Source organism: Chelon labrosus (assembly GCF_963514085.1).
Source record: "Chelon labrosus genome assembly, chromosome: 11".
NCBI lineage: Eukaryota > Metazoa > Chordata > Actinopteri > Mugiliformes > Mugilidae > Chelon > Chelon labrosus.
Genome location: NC_140344.1, coordinates 29,125,147 through 29,139,696, shown reverse-complemented (window position 1 = coordinate 29,139,696; position 14,550 = coordinate 29,125,147). Strand labels below are relative to the sequence as shown.

Below are 14,550 nucleotides of genomic sequence, written 5' to 3'. Positions count from 1 at the left end.
CATATTTTATATAATCTATTCTATAAAAAATATTGAGAGTGATAAACAAATGGAATTTCTAAGATTTTTTTTTCTGTAAACAAAGTGATAATTGAAAAGATTTTATTTGTGTATATATTTATTTATTATTATTTTAATGTATTATTTTTGTTATTTTATTTTTATTTTTATTTTTATTTTTATTTTTATTTTTATTTTTATTTTTATTTTTTAATGGGTTTCCTGAACTAGACAGATTTTCTCTTGTCTCTTCTATATTTTTATTTTATTTCTTTCCTGCCTGTTCTGACCCGGTCCTGTACGTCTTTCTGTTTGTGGGTTCTCTCTGGAGGGTTCTGTGCTTCAGGAACCCACCGTGATGAAGCGGTCGACCAGCTCAGGTGTGACCGGGTAGCGGAGCTTGATCTTGCGATACAGCGGCTTCTTCCTGAAGTAGTTGACCAGCTCCACCAGACTCTCAAACTCAGTGGTGGTGCCCAGCAGGTACACGCTGCCCTCCTTCTGGATCCGGCAGTGCTTCACCTTCCCGTCACCTCTGAGGGATTAACACAAACATTTACCCTCAGAACACTTCATCACCTTAAAATAAAACATTCAGATTTTTATTTTGCTGCTGAACCTGAATGTGATGGCGAACGAGTCCTGTTCTCCTTCTCTCTGGCGGATGAGGAACGCTCCGTCTCTGGGGATCCTCAGCAGGTAATCCTCAGCCTGACCTCTGCTAAGGTTACTGTAGAACCACCTGGACACAGACACAGACAGGTTCATCAGGGCTGCCTCTAAACTACTGGACATGATGCTGGTGATGAAAGAGACGTCTGATCATTAGTGACGAGAGAATTAGAGCTGATAATTAAACTGAAGGAGAAAGAAACAGATCAGAGACCTGGTTAATCTGAGGATGGAAGAAGGATTCACTTCTAATCTGAGCTCTGTCCCTTCCTTCCTTCATTACTTCCTTCTTTAAACTTTCTTTCTTTCCTTCCTTCTCTTTCCATCCTCACTTCCTCTCTGCATTCCTTCCTTCCTACCTTCTTTTAACTTTCTTTCTTTCCTTCCTTCCCTCTCTTTTATCCTTCCTTCCTTCTCTTAGCTTTCCTTCCTTCCTTTCCTTCCTTAAATAAATCAGATCTTAACATGTGAGAGTCTTTCCATCTTGTTCCAACATCTGGATCATGTCTCCAAGTCAACCAGCAGCTGTTGATGGTTCTGATCCAGCGGTAGGTAGAGATCCATTAGAGACAGCAGCTGGTACAATATTCTACTGACCACATGATGGCGCTGCTGATTTACAGACACACAAACTGAGATCAGAGCTCAAGTGCTGGCTGGGGACGCATGTGGAGACACATTTAGATTAAGACCAGGTGTTGAGGTGAGTTGTTAACATCCTCCTATAAGAGAGAGGGTAAAGGTTTCATGTGGAGGTAACAAACCCTTCTTGCAGATGTGGGTCTGGTTTTGGTACGGCATCCGTGAGGCGCAGCTCGAAGTCCTGGCAGCACAGCGGGTATTCTCTGTAGTGCTGGATCAGGGTGTAGACGCTGGGGAAGTGCAGGTTGGGCGTCAGGTACAAGAAGTTGTGGCCGCCCTCTGATCCGGAGCGAATGCGACAGTGCTGGACTCTCGAACCGCGCCTGAAACACACACCGAATCTAAATCAGTGTCTGAGCATTGATATGTAATATTGGGTTAACTTTGTTTGACTTTCAGGACTTAAAGCAGAACATGGTTTATAACCGGGGCGCTGTACCAGAAGGAGAGGGTGCAGTCTTTGACGTAGGTGTCGCTCTGTCGGACCAAGAAGGTTCCTTCTCTTCCTCCGGTCTCTGCACAGTAATTGTGGATGAGTCGCTCGGCCATCTGCCGTCCCTCCTTCATGTGGCCGTGAAACCAGGGCTCTGAACTGTGCAGGTCCTGGTACTGAGAAACCACATTAAGCACCTTTATCAGTTTGTTTCTTGATAACCTTGAGGTCCTGGATCAGTGCTGGACTCGTGATTTACATTCCCTCCTACCTTCTTGGGATCCTCGTCCTCCTCCTCGTACTCCTCTGCGTAGTACAGCTTGTCGTCAGAGATCACACAGTAGTGCTTGTTCCATCTCTGATGAAGAGAAATACAAGTTTACATGTGTGTGTGTTTTCATGTGAAGACGGGCTGCTTGCAGAGTGTGTTACTGAACAGGTCTACTGGGCAAAGACCCCGGGGCCCAAGGAGTATTCACTGTTATCTACCTAGCCCTGTGGTTTTTGGTTTGGTAAGTGTCTGCTGTAACACTATATTCATTTAGGACTCATGACATGATCCTGTGAAAGCATTCAGGCTAATAACACCTAGCTAGCTAGCTAGCTAGCTGGGACAGCTGCACCTGAAGCTAAGCTAAACATCTTTTCCTGAATATTATAATTATAAAAAAAACATGTCAAGAATGTCGGTCTGTTCTATTACAATAACGTTGCAGCAGGTGAAATTCATCACAATGGAGAAAAAACTAGTGATGCTAAATGCTAACTAGCATAGGCTAACAGAGAATCAGAAACTCCAGTGAAATCTTTGTGATTTTTATTTGACGACACCATTTGAATTCAATATGTTAAATTAAAGGAACAGTATGTAAGAAATGTATTTCAATTAATCATAAAATGGCCCTGATATGTCACTAGTCATGAAGAAATCATGTTCATTTCAAATACTTATATCACTGACAACAGTGGTCCGGCCAGGATATTGTCATTTAAAAGTGAGAGTTGCAGCCCTCAACTGATGTTATTGTTGTCATGTTGTGTTTTGGTCTGAGGCGCCACCCTCCACCTATCTACCAATCACGAAGTCAGTAGAGTTTCGTCTTCCGGGTTGCCAGCTCTGCTCTAGTTACCACAGCTGCAGCTACGAACGTGTCGGATAAAACATGTATATGTATATATTATAACGTTACGAAACCTAAAAGACCTCGTTATGAATCCGAACTACGTCGTGACAAAGTCCGAAATAAACAAGGATTTGTATACGAGATGCCTTTGAAAGATGGAGACGGCTGAAAACGGAGAAGAATTTGAAGACAGACGCCAACGTTGCTAATTTTCTCCTGGCTAACTTACTTGTACATAATGTAAATGGACATTTAAAATATTCACGACAGTCAAACAAAGTTATGCATGTTCGTGCAAAGTAACGTTACGTTAGCGCATACAGAGGAGGTGGGTCATCGAATTGAAAAGGTAAGGAATTGTTTGGGAAATAAAAACGGCGAGTCGTCATTGCTAACATTAGCAATGCATTATGAGCCCGTTTCTCTGTCATTATGCTGAAACGCCGAGGAAAACAACATTAGCACATCGATTATGGCAATGTGAAACGTAATTGAGACGTAGTGAGTAGCCTAATGTTACCTCAGTAACCTGGCAACCTCGAGTCAGGGGGGAGGTTGGAGGGGATACACCGTTCTACAGTATTTAGAAAGTGATTGCAGTACCAGTTTTGGCCACAATCTTACATACTGTTCCTTTAAAGATTAAACTTGAAGCTGCAACAGGTTAATGATAATCAGTGTTTAATACCATAAAATGACGGTTCTACAGTTTATACAGCTGTTAAACTTCACACCGGTCTCTGGCTCTGACAGTACCTGGTCCACAGGGTCCCAGATCTCCAGGTCTCCCTGTTTCTGGCCCTTCCTGAAGTCCTTGCTGGTCCCTCCTCCCTCCACACTGAGCTTCTTGTGCTGCAACGAGGAGAAGATCCATCAGGACCCAGGACCCACCGTCACCTCACAGCGATAAACCGGTCCAGCTTGAGTACGCTACCTTCAGTATGATCTTTCCCTTCAGCTGAGTGGGCGAGGGCAGCTGCTCGGCCATCTGCTCCACGGGATCAGCCAGCAGTTTGTCTCCAAACACGTCTCTGAAGATACGAGCCATCTGACGCTGCTGCTCTAACGGGCAATGCTCCTCGATGGACAGGATCACCGGGAACCTGAGACACAGCGAGATGGGTTTGAGAAGAAAATAGGACTGTGGGTGGCTTTACGGTTTAAGACGTCGCTCTAATCTAATACCATGAAATGAAAATGGCAAAAACAATTTCTGCAGGAAAAAAAAAGAGACAACAATACTGATGTTAAAATAGATTAAAACCACAAAGACTTTTAAAGTCAACAAAGAGATGGAAAAATGACTACGAAGAGACACCAAGCTACAGAAATACACAAAATTACCTTAAAGGAGAAAAAAGAATCAGGATTATGACACAAACTACCACAAAAGAGACAGAGAACTACAAAAACACAAAAAATAACCACAAAGAGATGGAAAACTGGGACATTAGCTGTCATTAAGGTTTAATTTAAGACAAGATGTCTAACGCAATAAAATGAAGACGTTGAAAACATTCTTCTGCAGGACGAAAGGAGACGACAATAAAATGTTGACGAGCGTCTCAAATGAAATAAAAAATATGATAAATAAACCTAAACACTGACGTTAAATCAAAGACTCGTCATAAAGACATGCTAATAGCTTTAAACAATAATCAGAGTTATGACACAACAAGCCTAAAATGCAAAGACTTAAAGACTACAAAGACCCTCAGAGTTCAGATATTGTATATATACCCAATTTTTTGGGTTTAATGTTCAAGGCTACGTTAAAGAGACATGAAACAACCACAGAGCCACATGGACCTCTTTACTACAGCCTGTCCTGATGACCCATTGTCTTGTAATCCTTGTAAAGCAGACTTCATGCTTATATAATTGTGCGTGGGTATAATGTTGTTTTATTTAGATCTAATAATAAACCAGGTGTGATGGCGGAGGAGACACCACAGACACTGACAGAGCTTTGTTGTTATTCTTACTCTGAGGTGACGAATGCGTGTTCGTTTATGGCTTTGACCACATCCTCAAACTTGATCTTGGTGGTCCTGGTCCAGCCGTGGTAGATGATTGGCTCCCCGGGGCCCTCCCAGCAGTCCACTGCTCAACACCACACCAAAGACACATGATTAACACGGGTTTTAACGAGGAAACCAAAGCTTACGAACGGCTTTTCAATCAGTGTCAATGAATGTGTGAACTACAGTCAGTTTACTATGGAGACCTTATTATTACCAGCCTCAGCCTCAGACCAGGCACCAGGTGCCACAATCCAGGACACTAGGCTAGAGATCTAACTAGAGCATACGTGATGCTCTACGACAGAATGGTTGGTAACTGTTTTTAGTAGTAAGGAGTGTGGTCGCCAGCTTCTACACTCCTTTAAGAGTGAAACCACTCTGTCATCAACCCAAACTAAGATCTATGTCATACACATCTGAATTATTAGACCTGATACGTGATATACTGGACAGGTGTGAACAGGAAGTGTGGCAACCAACAAGAAAATCAGCAACGCAAATGTTTTCTTTAGTTCAGCCCATTAATCATGATGCTGTGATGTTGACATGAGACGTTATAAAAGAAATAATAAAATTCGGCTGTGACAGCAAAACAGCGTCTGCAGAAAGGAGGTCGGTGATATGAAGATGTTATAGATATAAAATAACTCATTCATGATCCAAGCAGCTTCATACTGACGTTCAACGCAGCGGCATCCCAGACGCAGACAGCGGACGTAGGCCTCGGTGGACGACTCACTGCGAAGCTGGTCACCTGTCAGGTAACTGTTGGACAACAGGAGACAGGAGGAGACATGCTGGATTATCTTCTATTAGGTGATTGTAGATGAGCAGAAACTAAAAAGTTTGTAATATGTGACTAATAGCTTTTTTTGTGTTAATGAATAACTGACCTCATATAACCAGGTAGTAGTTTATTATTTACCTCTAGGTCATATAATGTACTGCCTGGGTCAATCATTATTATCATTAAACTGAATTTATCTGTATTTCTATTAAGTTTTGTCACGAAACCACAAATAGACACTGAACTCCAACAAAGACACAAAGAATGACTACAAAGAGATGCAAACAGACTACAAAGACACACAGAAGAACTACAACACGACAAAGACGAACAACAAAGAGACACAAGCCAACTTTTAAAAGATAAAACCGCTTATTGTGTCTGGAATAAAGATTTTAAAAAAAAATATAATACAAAATATAATACAAAAAAACAACTACAAATAGAGAGAGAGCAGCTAAGAAGAGATGCATGACCAAAGAAAGAGGCACAACGCAACTACAACAAGACACAGAACAACCACCCTTATAACACAACTACCACAAAAAGACATACAACAACTAGAAAGAGACACAAAACTACAACAAGACCAATAATAATAATTATTATTAGTCAGAGACAAAGAACTACAAATAGAAATAAGCCAACTTCTACGAGACAAAAAAATGAAGTACAACAAAAGCTACTACGAGTCATTACAAAGTGATGCAAAGGGACTACAAAGTGACATGAAACCACTGCATAGAGACACAAGCCAACGTCTAAAAGACAGAGAGCTACTACAAAGAGACAAGGAATAACTACAAAGAGATGCAAAACAATCGCCAAGAGACGCAGAATAACCCCAGACAGAAAATAACAACCACAAAGAACCACTGGCCAACTACATGGAGACACAAGGCAACTACAAAGAAAGATGCAACTACTACAAAGAGACAAAGGGACACAGCAAAGTGATACAAAGGGGCTACAAAGAGACATGAAACCGCTACGAAGAGACACAGAGGACAAAGAATAAGTACAAAGGGATGCAAAACAACAGCCAAGAGACACAAGCCAACTTTTATAAGACAAAAAAAACTACAAGCAGACAGAGAACTACTACAAACAGATGCAAAACGACTGCCAGGAGACAAAAAGACCAAAAAAGAGACACAACAAAACTACACAGAACAACCATACTTGTAAAACAACTATAAAGAGACAAAGAATAACTACACAGAGATGCAAAACGACTACAAAGAGACACAAATCTACAAAAGACCGAGAGCAACCACAGACAGAAACCAGCTACCACATGTCAACTATAAGTAGATGCAAACTAACTACAAAGAGATGTGGAAGTACAACCAAGAGACAGAGAATAACTACAAAGAGATGCAAAACAACTACAACTGCACCAACCAACAGAACGTTAAGGAAACATAAAACTACCAGTGACACAACACAACTGCAAAAAGACGCAAACGGCTTCAAAGAGGCTCAAACTACAGGATGTCTCAGCCCACGACTATGATCTACTTCATGTATAACAATGATTAACTGTGTAGTTCATGAGGATGTGTGGAGTCAGACTGACGTGTTGTGGGAGGAGCTGATCCAGTAATGGGACAGAGGGTTGTTCATGTCCAGGTTTACGATCTCTGAGAACTTCTCGTCCCAGATAGAATTCTCCTTGGAGAACAGGAAGCCGAGGAACTAGACGAGGAAGAGAAAGACTTCAGGTTTTCAACATTCAGCTCAACCTGCACACCGTTTACACCCTGGAGGTCGAACAAAATGATTGAATACCTCGCTGACGGTGAATTCGGGGTCGTTAGTTTTCCTCATGGTGTCGTCTATGAAGGTGGTCATCAGTTCTCTGACCTTGTTCAGGTCACTGGCCCAGGACTCCTGAGGGATGAAAGAAAACCAGGAGGAATTACTGAGAGTATTTGTTCTAATGAATGCTTTGATCAATACTAATCTGAGACAATAATTCATAAACGACCTCGCTCACACTCAATTTAATCATATGTTTTTATTTTACAATTAGGTATTAATTCAACACAGCTACAAAGAGACAAGCAAACAGCTACAGCGAAATAGACCAACTACACAAAACAACTACACAAAGCTTAAAAGAGACATGAACAACTACAAAGACACATAAAACAACAACAAACATGCACGGACCAACTACAAAGAGACATCAAGCAAACAGAGAGACACAAAGAGGCACCATACAACCACAACGAAATAGACCTACTGCACAAAACAGTAGTGGCCACAAAACGCACAAAACAACTACAAAAATACAACTCAAAAGAGACGCAAACAGCTACAAAGACACATAAAACCACAAAGAAGCAAAGACCCTCAGTAAAGATTAACAAAACAACTACAAAGAGAGATAAGGAAATACACAAATGACCACAAATAGGCACGGACTGACAACAAAAAGACGCAAAACTACTACATACAGACATGAAACATCCACAAAGAGACACAAAACACCATAAAAAGACACACAACTACACAAAGATGCAAAGCAACTACAAACATACACATGAAAGGAGCACAAAGAGGCACAGACCAACCACAAAGAGACATAAAACAGCTAAAAAGAGATAAGCAACTACAAACATACATAAAACAACCCCAAAGATACACAAAACAACTACAAAGAGACATAAAATGACTAGAAAGAAGAAGAGACACAAGATAGACCAGAATAGGCACAGACCAACTACAGAAAGATACAAAAGACCTACAAAGAGGCAAACTGCTACAAAGAGGCACAGACCAACTACAAACACACATAAAGCTGTCTCAAAGAAGCAAAGACCCTCAGCAAAGAGAAACAAAACAACTACAAAGAGACATAAAGAAAGAGACATAACAACTAAGCAACAACTAAGAAGAGACACCAAACGACTACGACTAGGCACAGACTGACTACAAAGAGACGCAAAACTACTACAAATAGACGTAAAACAACCACAAAGAGACTCAAGAGGCAACAGGTGGTCTTAAAAGGGACAGAAAACATGAAAGCAGAGGCACCAGATGACCTCAAAGAACCTGCAAAGACACATAAAACATCCACAACGATGCACAAAACAACTACAAAGAGACACGACACAGTTTCTGTATCCTTCACGTCCATATTCAGTCTCTTGTCGCCTGTTTTTACCTGTTGGTCGTAGATGAGAAACCTCTGGAAGTCGTGCAGCAGAACGGCCGAGGCCTCGGGTTTATCCGTGTTACTGCAGAGGAAGGAAAAGTTAAACGCTGCCGACAAACCGTCTCCACAAGCTTCACTCATTCAACGTTCAGATGAACTCACCCCAGAATAAAAGCACACGACTCCTTTTTGAACTCGTCCAGGATCTGAGTTCAAAACGTAAAAAAATATATCACAACTAAATAATTCCAACCAAATAACATGTACATGGTTTACTGTGATGAACTCAGACCAACCTCATTCTGTTCAAACATGATCAGGTTATAAAACTTATGAAACTGCTCAAAGTCCAGACGGTCCTTCTTTCCTCCCACCTCCTGTTGAAGCAGAACATGAACAATGAGATTTAGACGGCAGGAGCAGCTACGGAAAGATTCATTCATTCATTCATTCATTCATTCATTTATTCATCCAGACTAAACGTGGAGAGAAGAGGAAGTACCAGGAATTTGTCTTTGAGGGTTCGGGAGCTGGGCGCCTTGTAGTTGAGCAGAGGAAGCAGAGCCTTCAGCTCTTTCATGGAGATGCTGCGAAGGGAAACAAAGAGTCAGTGAGCGTCATGTGTTCATCCATAACCCTCTCATGTTCTTGAATGATCTGGTTCTAACAGTCGTACATACTCTACCTGTTCGTCTTGGTCTGGTTCACAGAGTACATCTGCTTCCTGAGCCAGCTGTGGAGACGACAACACAAGAGGTCAGGGATCAGATCAGTTACTGGAGGAAAGGATTCAGACCCTATGAGGATCTGATCTGATGGTAACCATGGTAACCCCTCCTAACAGCTGGAGTCATGTCTCCTCCAGATGTGGAGACATCTTAGTCGTCTTCATTCAGGACTGGAGGAGGACATGGAGGAGGAGGACATGCTACTACATCTCCTTCTTCTTCCAATCCTCCTCCTCTTTCTCCTCTTCCTCCTTGTTCTTCTACTCCTCCTCCCCTTCCTCCTCCTCCTCTTTCTCTTCCTCCTCCTCCTTATCCTCTCTTTTCTTCTTCTCCTCTTCCTCCTCCTTGTTCTTCTCCGTTTCATCCTTCTTCTTCTTCTCCTTGTCCTATTTCTCAAGAGGTTCTTGTTCTCAACCTTCTCGTTCCCCTCACCCTCTCCTCCTCTTCCTTCTTCTTCTCCTCCTTGTCCTACTTGTCCTCCTCTTTCTTCTTCTCCTACTCCTCCTCATTTCCCCCCTTCTTCTTCTTCTCCTCTTCCTCTTTGTTCTTGTAATCCTCCTCCTCTTTCTCCTCTTCCTCCTCATGTTCTTGATCCGTGTTCTTCTCCTCCTCCTTCCTCTTCTCCTCCTTGTCCTTTTTATCCTTCTTCTTCTACTCCTCCTCCCCTCCCTCCTTGTCCTCTTTCTCCTCCTCCTCCTTCTTCTTCTTCTTCTTCTTCTTGTGGATTACTAATCCCTGACACTTTTTGAGGGTTAAAACTTGTTCAGACTTGGTTTCAGGGTAAAGGTCACAGTTAGGTTATAGTTGTGGTTAGACACTTAGCTGAGCTGGTTATAGTTTACAGTTGGTAGTTGATAGTTATAGTTATGTTAAGGGTTAATTACATTCCTATAAATACAGAACCGTGTGTTCGTACCTCTCGATGAGAACGGGTGTCGGCGCCGCCAGAGTCTCCTCCCTCAGCAGTTCTAGTCCTATCAGCCACTTCTGAGCCTCGTCCGCAGAGTCAGCTGGAAAATAAATTCCTCATATTTATTGATCCTGAACGCCAGGCCTAAACTTTAAACCTTAAACAAATAATAAGTGAAGGCTTCACCTCCCAGACTGAGCGTGTTGAGAACAAACTGTGAGCCGTAGAAGATGGTGAAGCAGGTGTTCTCGTCGTGCTTGTCCTTCCCGTCTTTAAAACGCTCAAAGTCCTTGGAGTTCCTCCCCGGCCGGATCTCCCTGATCTCAAACAGATCCACTAGAAGACAGAGAACATGTATTATTTATTTCACTGTCTCTGTGGAAAACACAGTATACACAGCTATTATATTATTCTTTGTGGTGACATTAGTGTTTATTTATTTTTCTCCAGGTTTCAGTCTCTCTGAGCTTGTTTTGAGTGTGTTATAAGTTGTTTCACACCTCTTTGAGTTGTCCTGTGTTTTTTGAGGAAGTTTTGTGTCTTTAACCTTATTTAATGTCCCTGCGTTAGGTTTCAGTCTATTTGAGGTTAAATTGAGGTTGTTTTCAATCTCTCTGAGCTTGTTTTCAGTGTGTTCGAGGTTGTTTCACACCTCTTTGAGTTGTCATCTTAGTTGTTTTGAGTCTCTTTGAGATTGTTCTGTGTTTTTTGAGGTAGTTTTGTGTCTTTAACCTTGTTTTATGTCCCTGCGTTAGGTTTCAGTCTCTTTGAGGTTAAATTGAGGTTGTTTTCAATCTCTCTGAGCTTGTTTTCAGTGTGTTTGAGGTTGTTTTACACCTCTTTGAGTTGTCGTCTTAGTTGTTTTGAGTCTTTTTGAGGTTGTTGTGTGTTTTTTGAGGAAGTTTTGTGTCTTTAACCTTATTTTATGTCCCTGCGTTAGGTTTCAGTCTCTTTGAGGTTAAATTGAGGTTGTTTTCAGTCCCTCTGAGCTTGTTTTGAGTGTGTTTGAAGTTGTTTCACACCTCTTTGAGTTGCCGTCTTAGTTGTTTTGAGTCTCTTTGAGGTTGTTCTGTGTTTTTTGAGGTAGTTTTGTGTCTTTAACCTTGTTTTATGTCCCTGCGTTAGGTTTCAGTCTATTTGAGGTTAAATTGAGGTTGTTTTCAGTCTCTCTGAGCTTGTTTTGAGTGTGTTCGAGGTTGTTTCACACCTCTTTGAGTTGTCGTCTAAGTTGTTTCAATTCCCTGTGAGGTTGTTTTGAATTTCTTTGAGGTTGTTTTGAGTGTCTCTGAGCTAGTGTTGAGTCTGTTCGAGGTTGTTTTGCGTCTGTCTGAGGTTGTTTCATGCCTGAAGTTGTTTTCAGTCATGTTGAGGTTGTTTTGTGTCTTTGAGCCTTTAGAGTCTGAGCTCATTTTGAGTCTCTTTGTTCATTTTGAGTCTTGCTGTAGTCATGTTTTGTCAGTTGCTAGTTAATTTAGTTTATTCATGGTTATTTTAAGTCTCTTTAAGGCAAAGTTTTCTATCTTTGCAGATGTTTTAGAGGTTGTTATGCATCTATTTGTGTTTATTCTGCTCTTTTTTCTGTAGGTTTTTGTTTCTTTGTAGTTGTTTAATTTCTCGATGTGATCATTTGACTTTACAAAAATGAAAAGTCACTTAAAACAGGGCCGTCCCTAAACCCTTCATGTCTGTCACCAGTGTTTATAACACACTTACTGATATGATGCGATATTAAATCACCCAGAGGTGATATTTAAACAGTAGCGTGAAGCCTCAAAATAATTAGGTCTCACCACATTACAAAGCCTGACATCAGTCTATACAGGGTGACGGTCACAGCGGTTCCTATTTCGTTGAGATAAAGAAACATTTTACAAAACTACTTCACATAGATTTTCATTGTGTGGCGTAGTATCTGAGACATTTCAACTAGTTTGCAGCGGTTATATTCTTATTCCATTCTTACTGGGGTTATAACATGAGCTACGCATTGTGGGCTTTGTTACTTTCACATTGTGGTTCTGCTTTTAAACCATCTGATTCATGAATGACACACAAGATAACTTCTCCTCCTCCTCAGTCGGCTCAGGTTCATCTTTATCTGCAGAGCTGTTCTCATCAGAACTGTCCAGGAACAAAGCTGTTCTGCACTAAATCTGACGCCCAGTGCTGCATCGTTAACCAACACACGTCTGAATCGTTGTGTCTGCGTCTAAGGTTGGATTATGAGGCTGAAGATACTCACAGACGCCGTCGGTCTTGTCGGCGGTGCGCGTCCACGCCACCTGCCGGGTCTCCATGATGACCTGCACGGTGAGACGCTCCGCCTTCTGCCGGAACACCGTCATGACCACGCCCATCTCCAGGTCGCGCTTGATCACAATCTTCTTGTACTCGGTCATCTCGCCCTGCTGCCCAAAGCGAGCCATCTCTGTGGGCGAGAGGGAGTCGGAAGATGAGCAGGACGCTTTGAAAAGCAAAATACTTTCAATGCAACTCGTTCTACTGGAGTTTTATTTCTAAACGATATGAGATGTTTGAGGCTTCATTTGTTGATAACCTTGCACCTCCCTCATATGACACACAAAGGTCATTTTATTAGTCACCACTACTGCTCATCTTATAAAAACAGCTGCATTAATGTAGTTGGCTGTTAGTCAGAGGAAAGTCGTCCATAATGTGTCATCTTAAAGGGAGATTACAAATTTAGAGGCTTTACAGTTGAGGCCCAACAACAACTAGACCCGTATGTCTAGGTGGAGCTACACTGGGCACCACTGCAGAAGAAGAGGACATAATTACACAACCTGAAAAAAACTGATGAACTTTATAATTCGACTAAAACCATGAGTCAGAGCCTTGTCACAATGAGTCAGAGACACAGGTGTCGATTAATCTGTTTCTAAAAATTCTCTGCAGCAACTCGACCAGATCTGACGCAGCAGAAATGAAACACATCAAAGCTGCATTGGTTCCAGTCAAACCTAAAACCAGGTAGCCTCGCTCTGCAGTTCCTCCAATGGCCACTAGAGTGCCAAACTCATGTTACAAACCTTCTGGTACAATAGAACTGCTCTGGCATCTTTAGCTGATTTCTTGATTCTCCAGATCCTTCAGATTCAGAAACGGACTCTACCACATAGGCAGTGTGAAGATAGACGGTGGACCTGCTCTTCTAGAATGAAGCCAAATCAAGTAGAGCTCCCCCTGGTGTCTGGCTGCAGTATAGGTCATAAGCTCCACCCCCTCCATGTTAGTGGGCGGGACTTGGGCCAAACTAAAACACTAAAATACACATTTAATATTTTTTTTTCAAGGATGGTTTCTGTCATTTTAAGTAGTTAATATAATGTTGATGAATGTTCAAGTTAGTTACTTAGTTATTTGACGCTATAGAAACAGGATGTGACAAAATGGCGACCACCAGTTGCCATGCCAACCGCTCTGTAAAGCGGTCCCACTGGGCCATGAGAGTTGTAAAAACAAAATTGAAAAATAAGTCCAGTGTATAATCCATCATGTCCTTGTACCAGGTGGAGGTAGAGCAGAGTGTAGTATTAATTAAACTAAAACATGAGTGAGTCTGGAGGAAGTGTGGGCGGAGCATCAATATCAAGGCTCCACGTGGCTCCGCCCTCAGACCGTACTGATCAGACTCTGGATCCAAACTCACAAGATGGCGCCGCCCGTAGTGGACTAACATTACTAGAAGATACGTGTCCAGTTGGAGTTTTAACAGAATTTTGACAAATAATTGAAAAAATAATCAAACTGATGATCTTTTCCACGTGTCATGTCCCAAAAAACAAACTGGAACAAGGACATCTGGACTTCTTGTGTTTCTAAAAGATGTTTCATCACCAAAAACCGAACGCACCAAACTCAAACCACAAGGGCTGCACTTCTCATTGACCTGTGGCACCTTTATGGATCCTGTGACTTTTATTTCTATGTTTTTCCCACAGCTGCACACATGCACTTCCTTCTGCTGCTCTGTAAATCAGTCTGAACGTCAGACGTGGACGGGAAGCATTTCATAGTCATTGTTAAATGTTCTTTCTGTTTTC

The 14,550-nt window shown here is 41.8% G+C and overlaps 1 protein-coding gene across 1 annotated transcript in view; it reads right to left on the bottom strand.

Annotated features, from left to right (window-relative positions):
• The window catches only part of plcg2 (phospholipase C, gamma 2), a 36,715-nt gene that overhangs the window by 11,670 nt on the left and 10,495 nt on the right, over positions 1-14,550 (bottom strand). Inside the window, exons 2-20 of the mRNA XM_084554429.1 lie at positions 12,729-12,914; positions 10,673-10,822; positions 10,493-10,586; positions 9,534-9,581; positions 9,351-9,435; positions 9,145-9,225; positions 9,011-9,054; positions 8,858-8,930; positions 7,474-7,575; positions 7,262-7,380; positions 5,575-5,660; positions 4,857-4,974; positions 3,806-3,974; positions 3,628-3,723; positions 2,019-2,105; positions 1,754-1,923; positions 1,437-1,637; positions 620-742; positions 355-535 (exon numbers count right to left, since the gene is read on the bottom strand). Coding sequence (XP_084410555.1) covers positions 355-535; positions 620-742; positions 1,437-1,637; positions 1,754-1,923; positions 2,019-2,105; positions 3,628-3,723; positions 3,806-3,974; positions 4,857-4,974; positions 5,575-5,660; positions 7,262-7,380; positions 7,474-7,575; positions 8,858-8,930; positions 9,011-9,054; positions 9,145-9,225; positions 9,351-9,435; positions 9,534-9,581; positions 10,493-10,586; positions 10,673-10,822; positions 12,729-12,912 — 2,211 coding nt within the window. The 5' untranslated portion in view covers positions 12,913-12,914. The remainder of the gene's footprint in view (positions 1-354; positions 536-619; positions 743-1,436; positions 1,638-1,753; positions 1,924-2,018; positions 2,106-3,627; positions 3,724-3,805; positions 3,975-4,856; positions 4,975-5,574; positions 5,661-7,261; positions 7,381-7,473; positions 7,576-8,857; positions 8,931-9,010; positions 9,055-9,144; positions 9,226-9,350; positions 9,436-9,533; positions 9,582-10,492; positions 10,587-10,672; positions 10,823-12,728; positions 12,915-14,550) is intronic.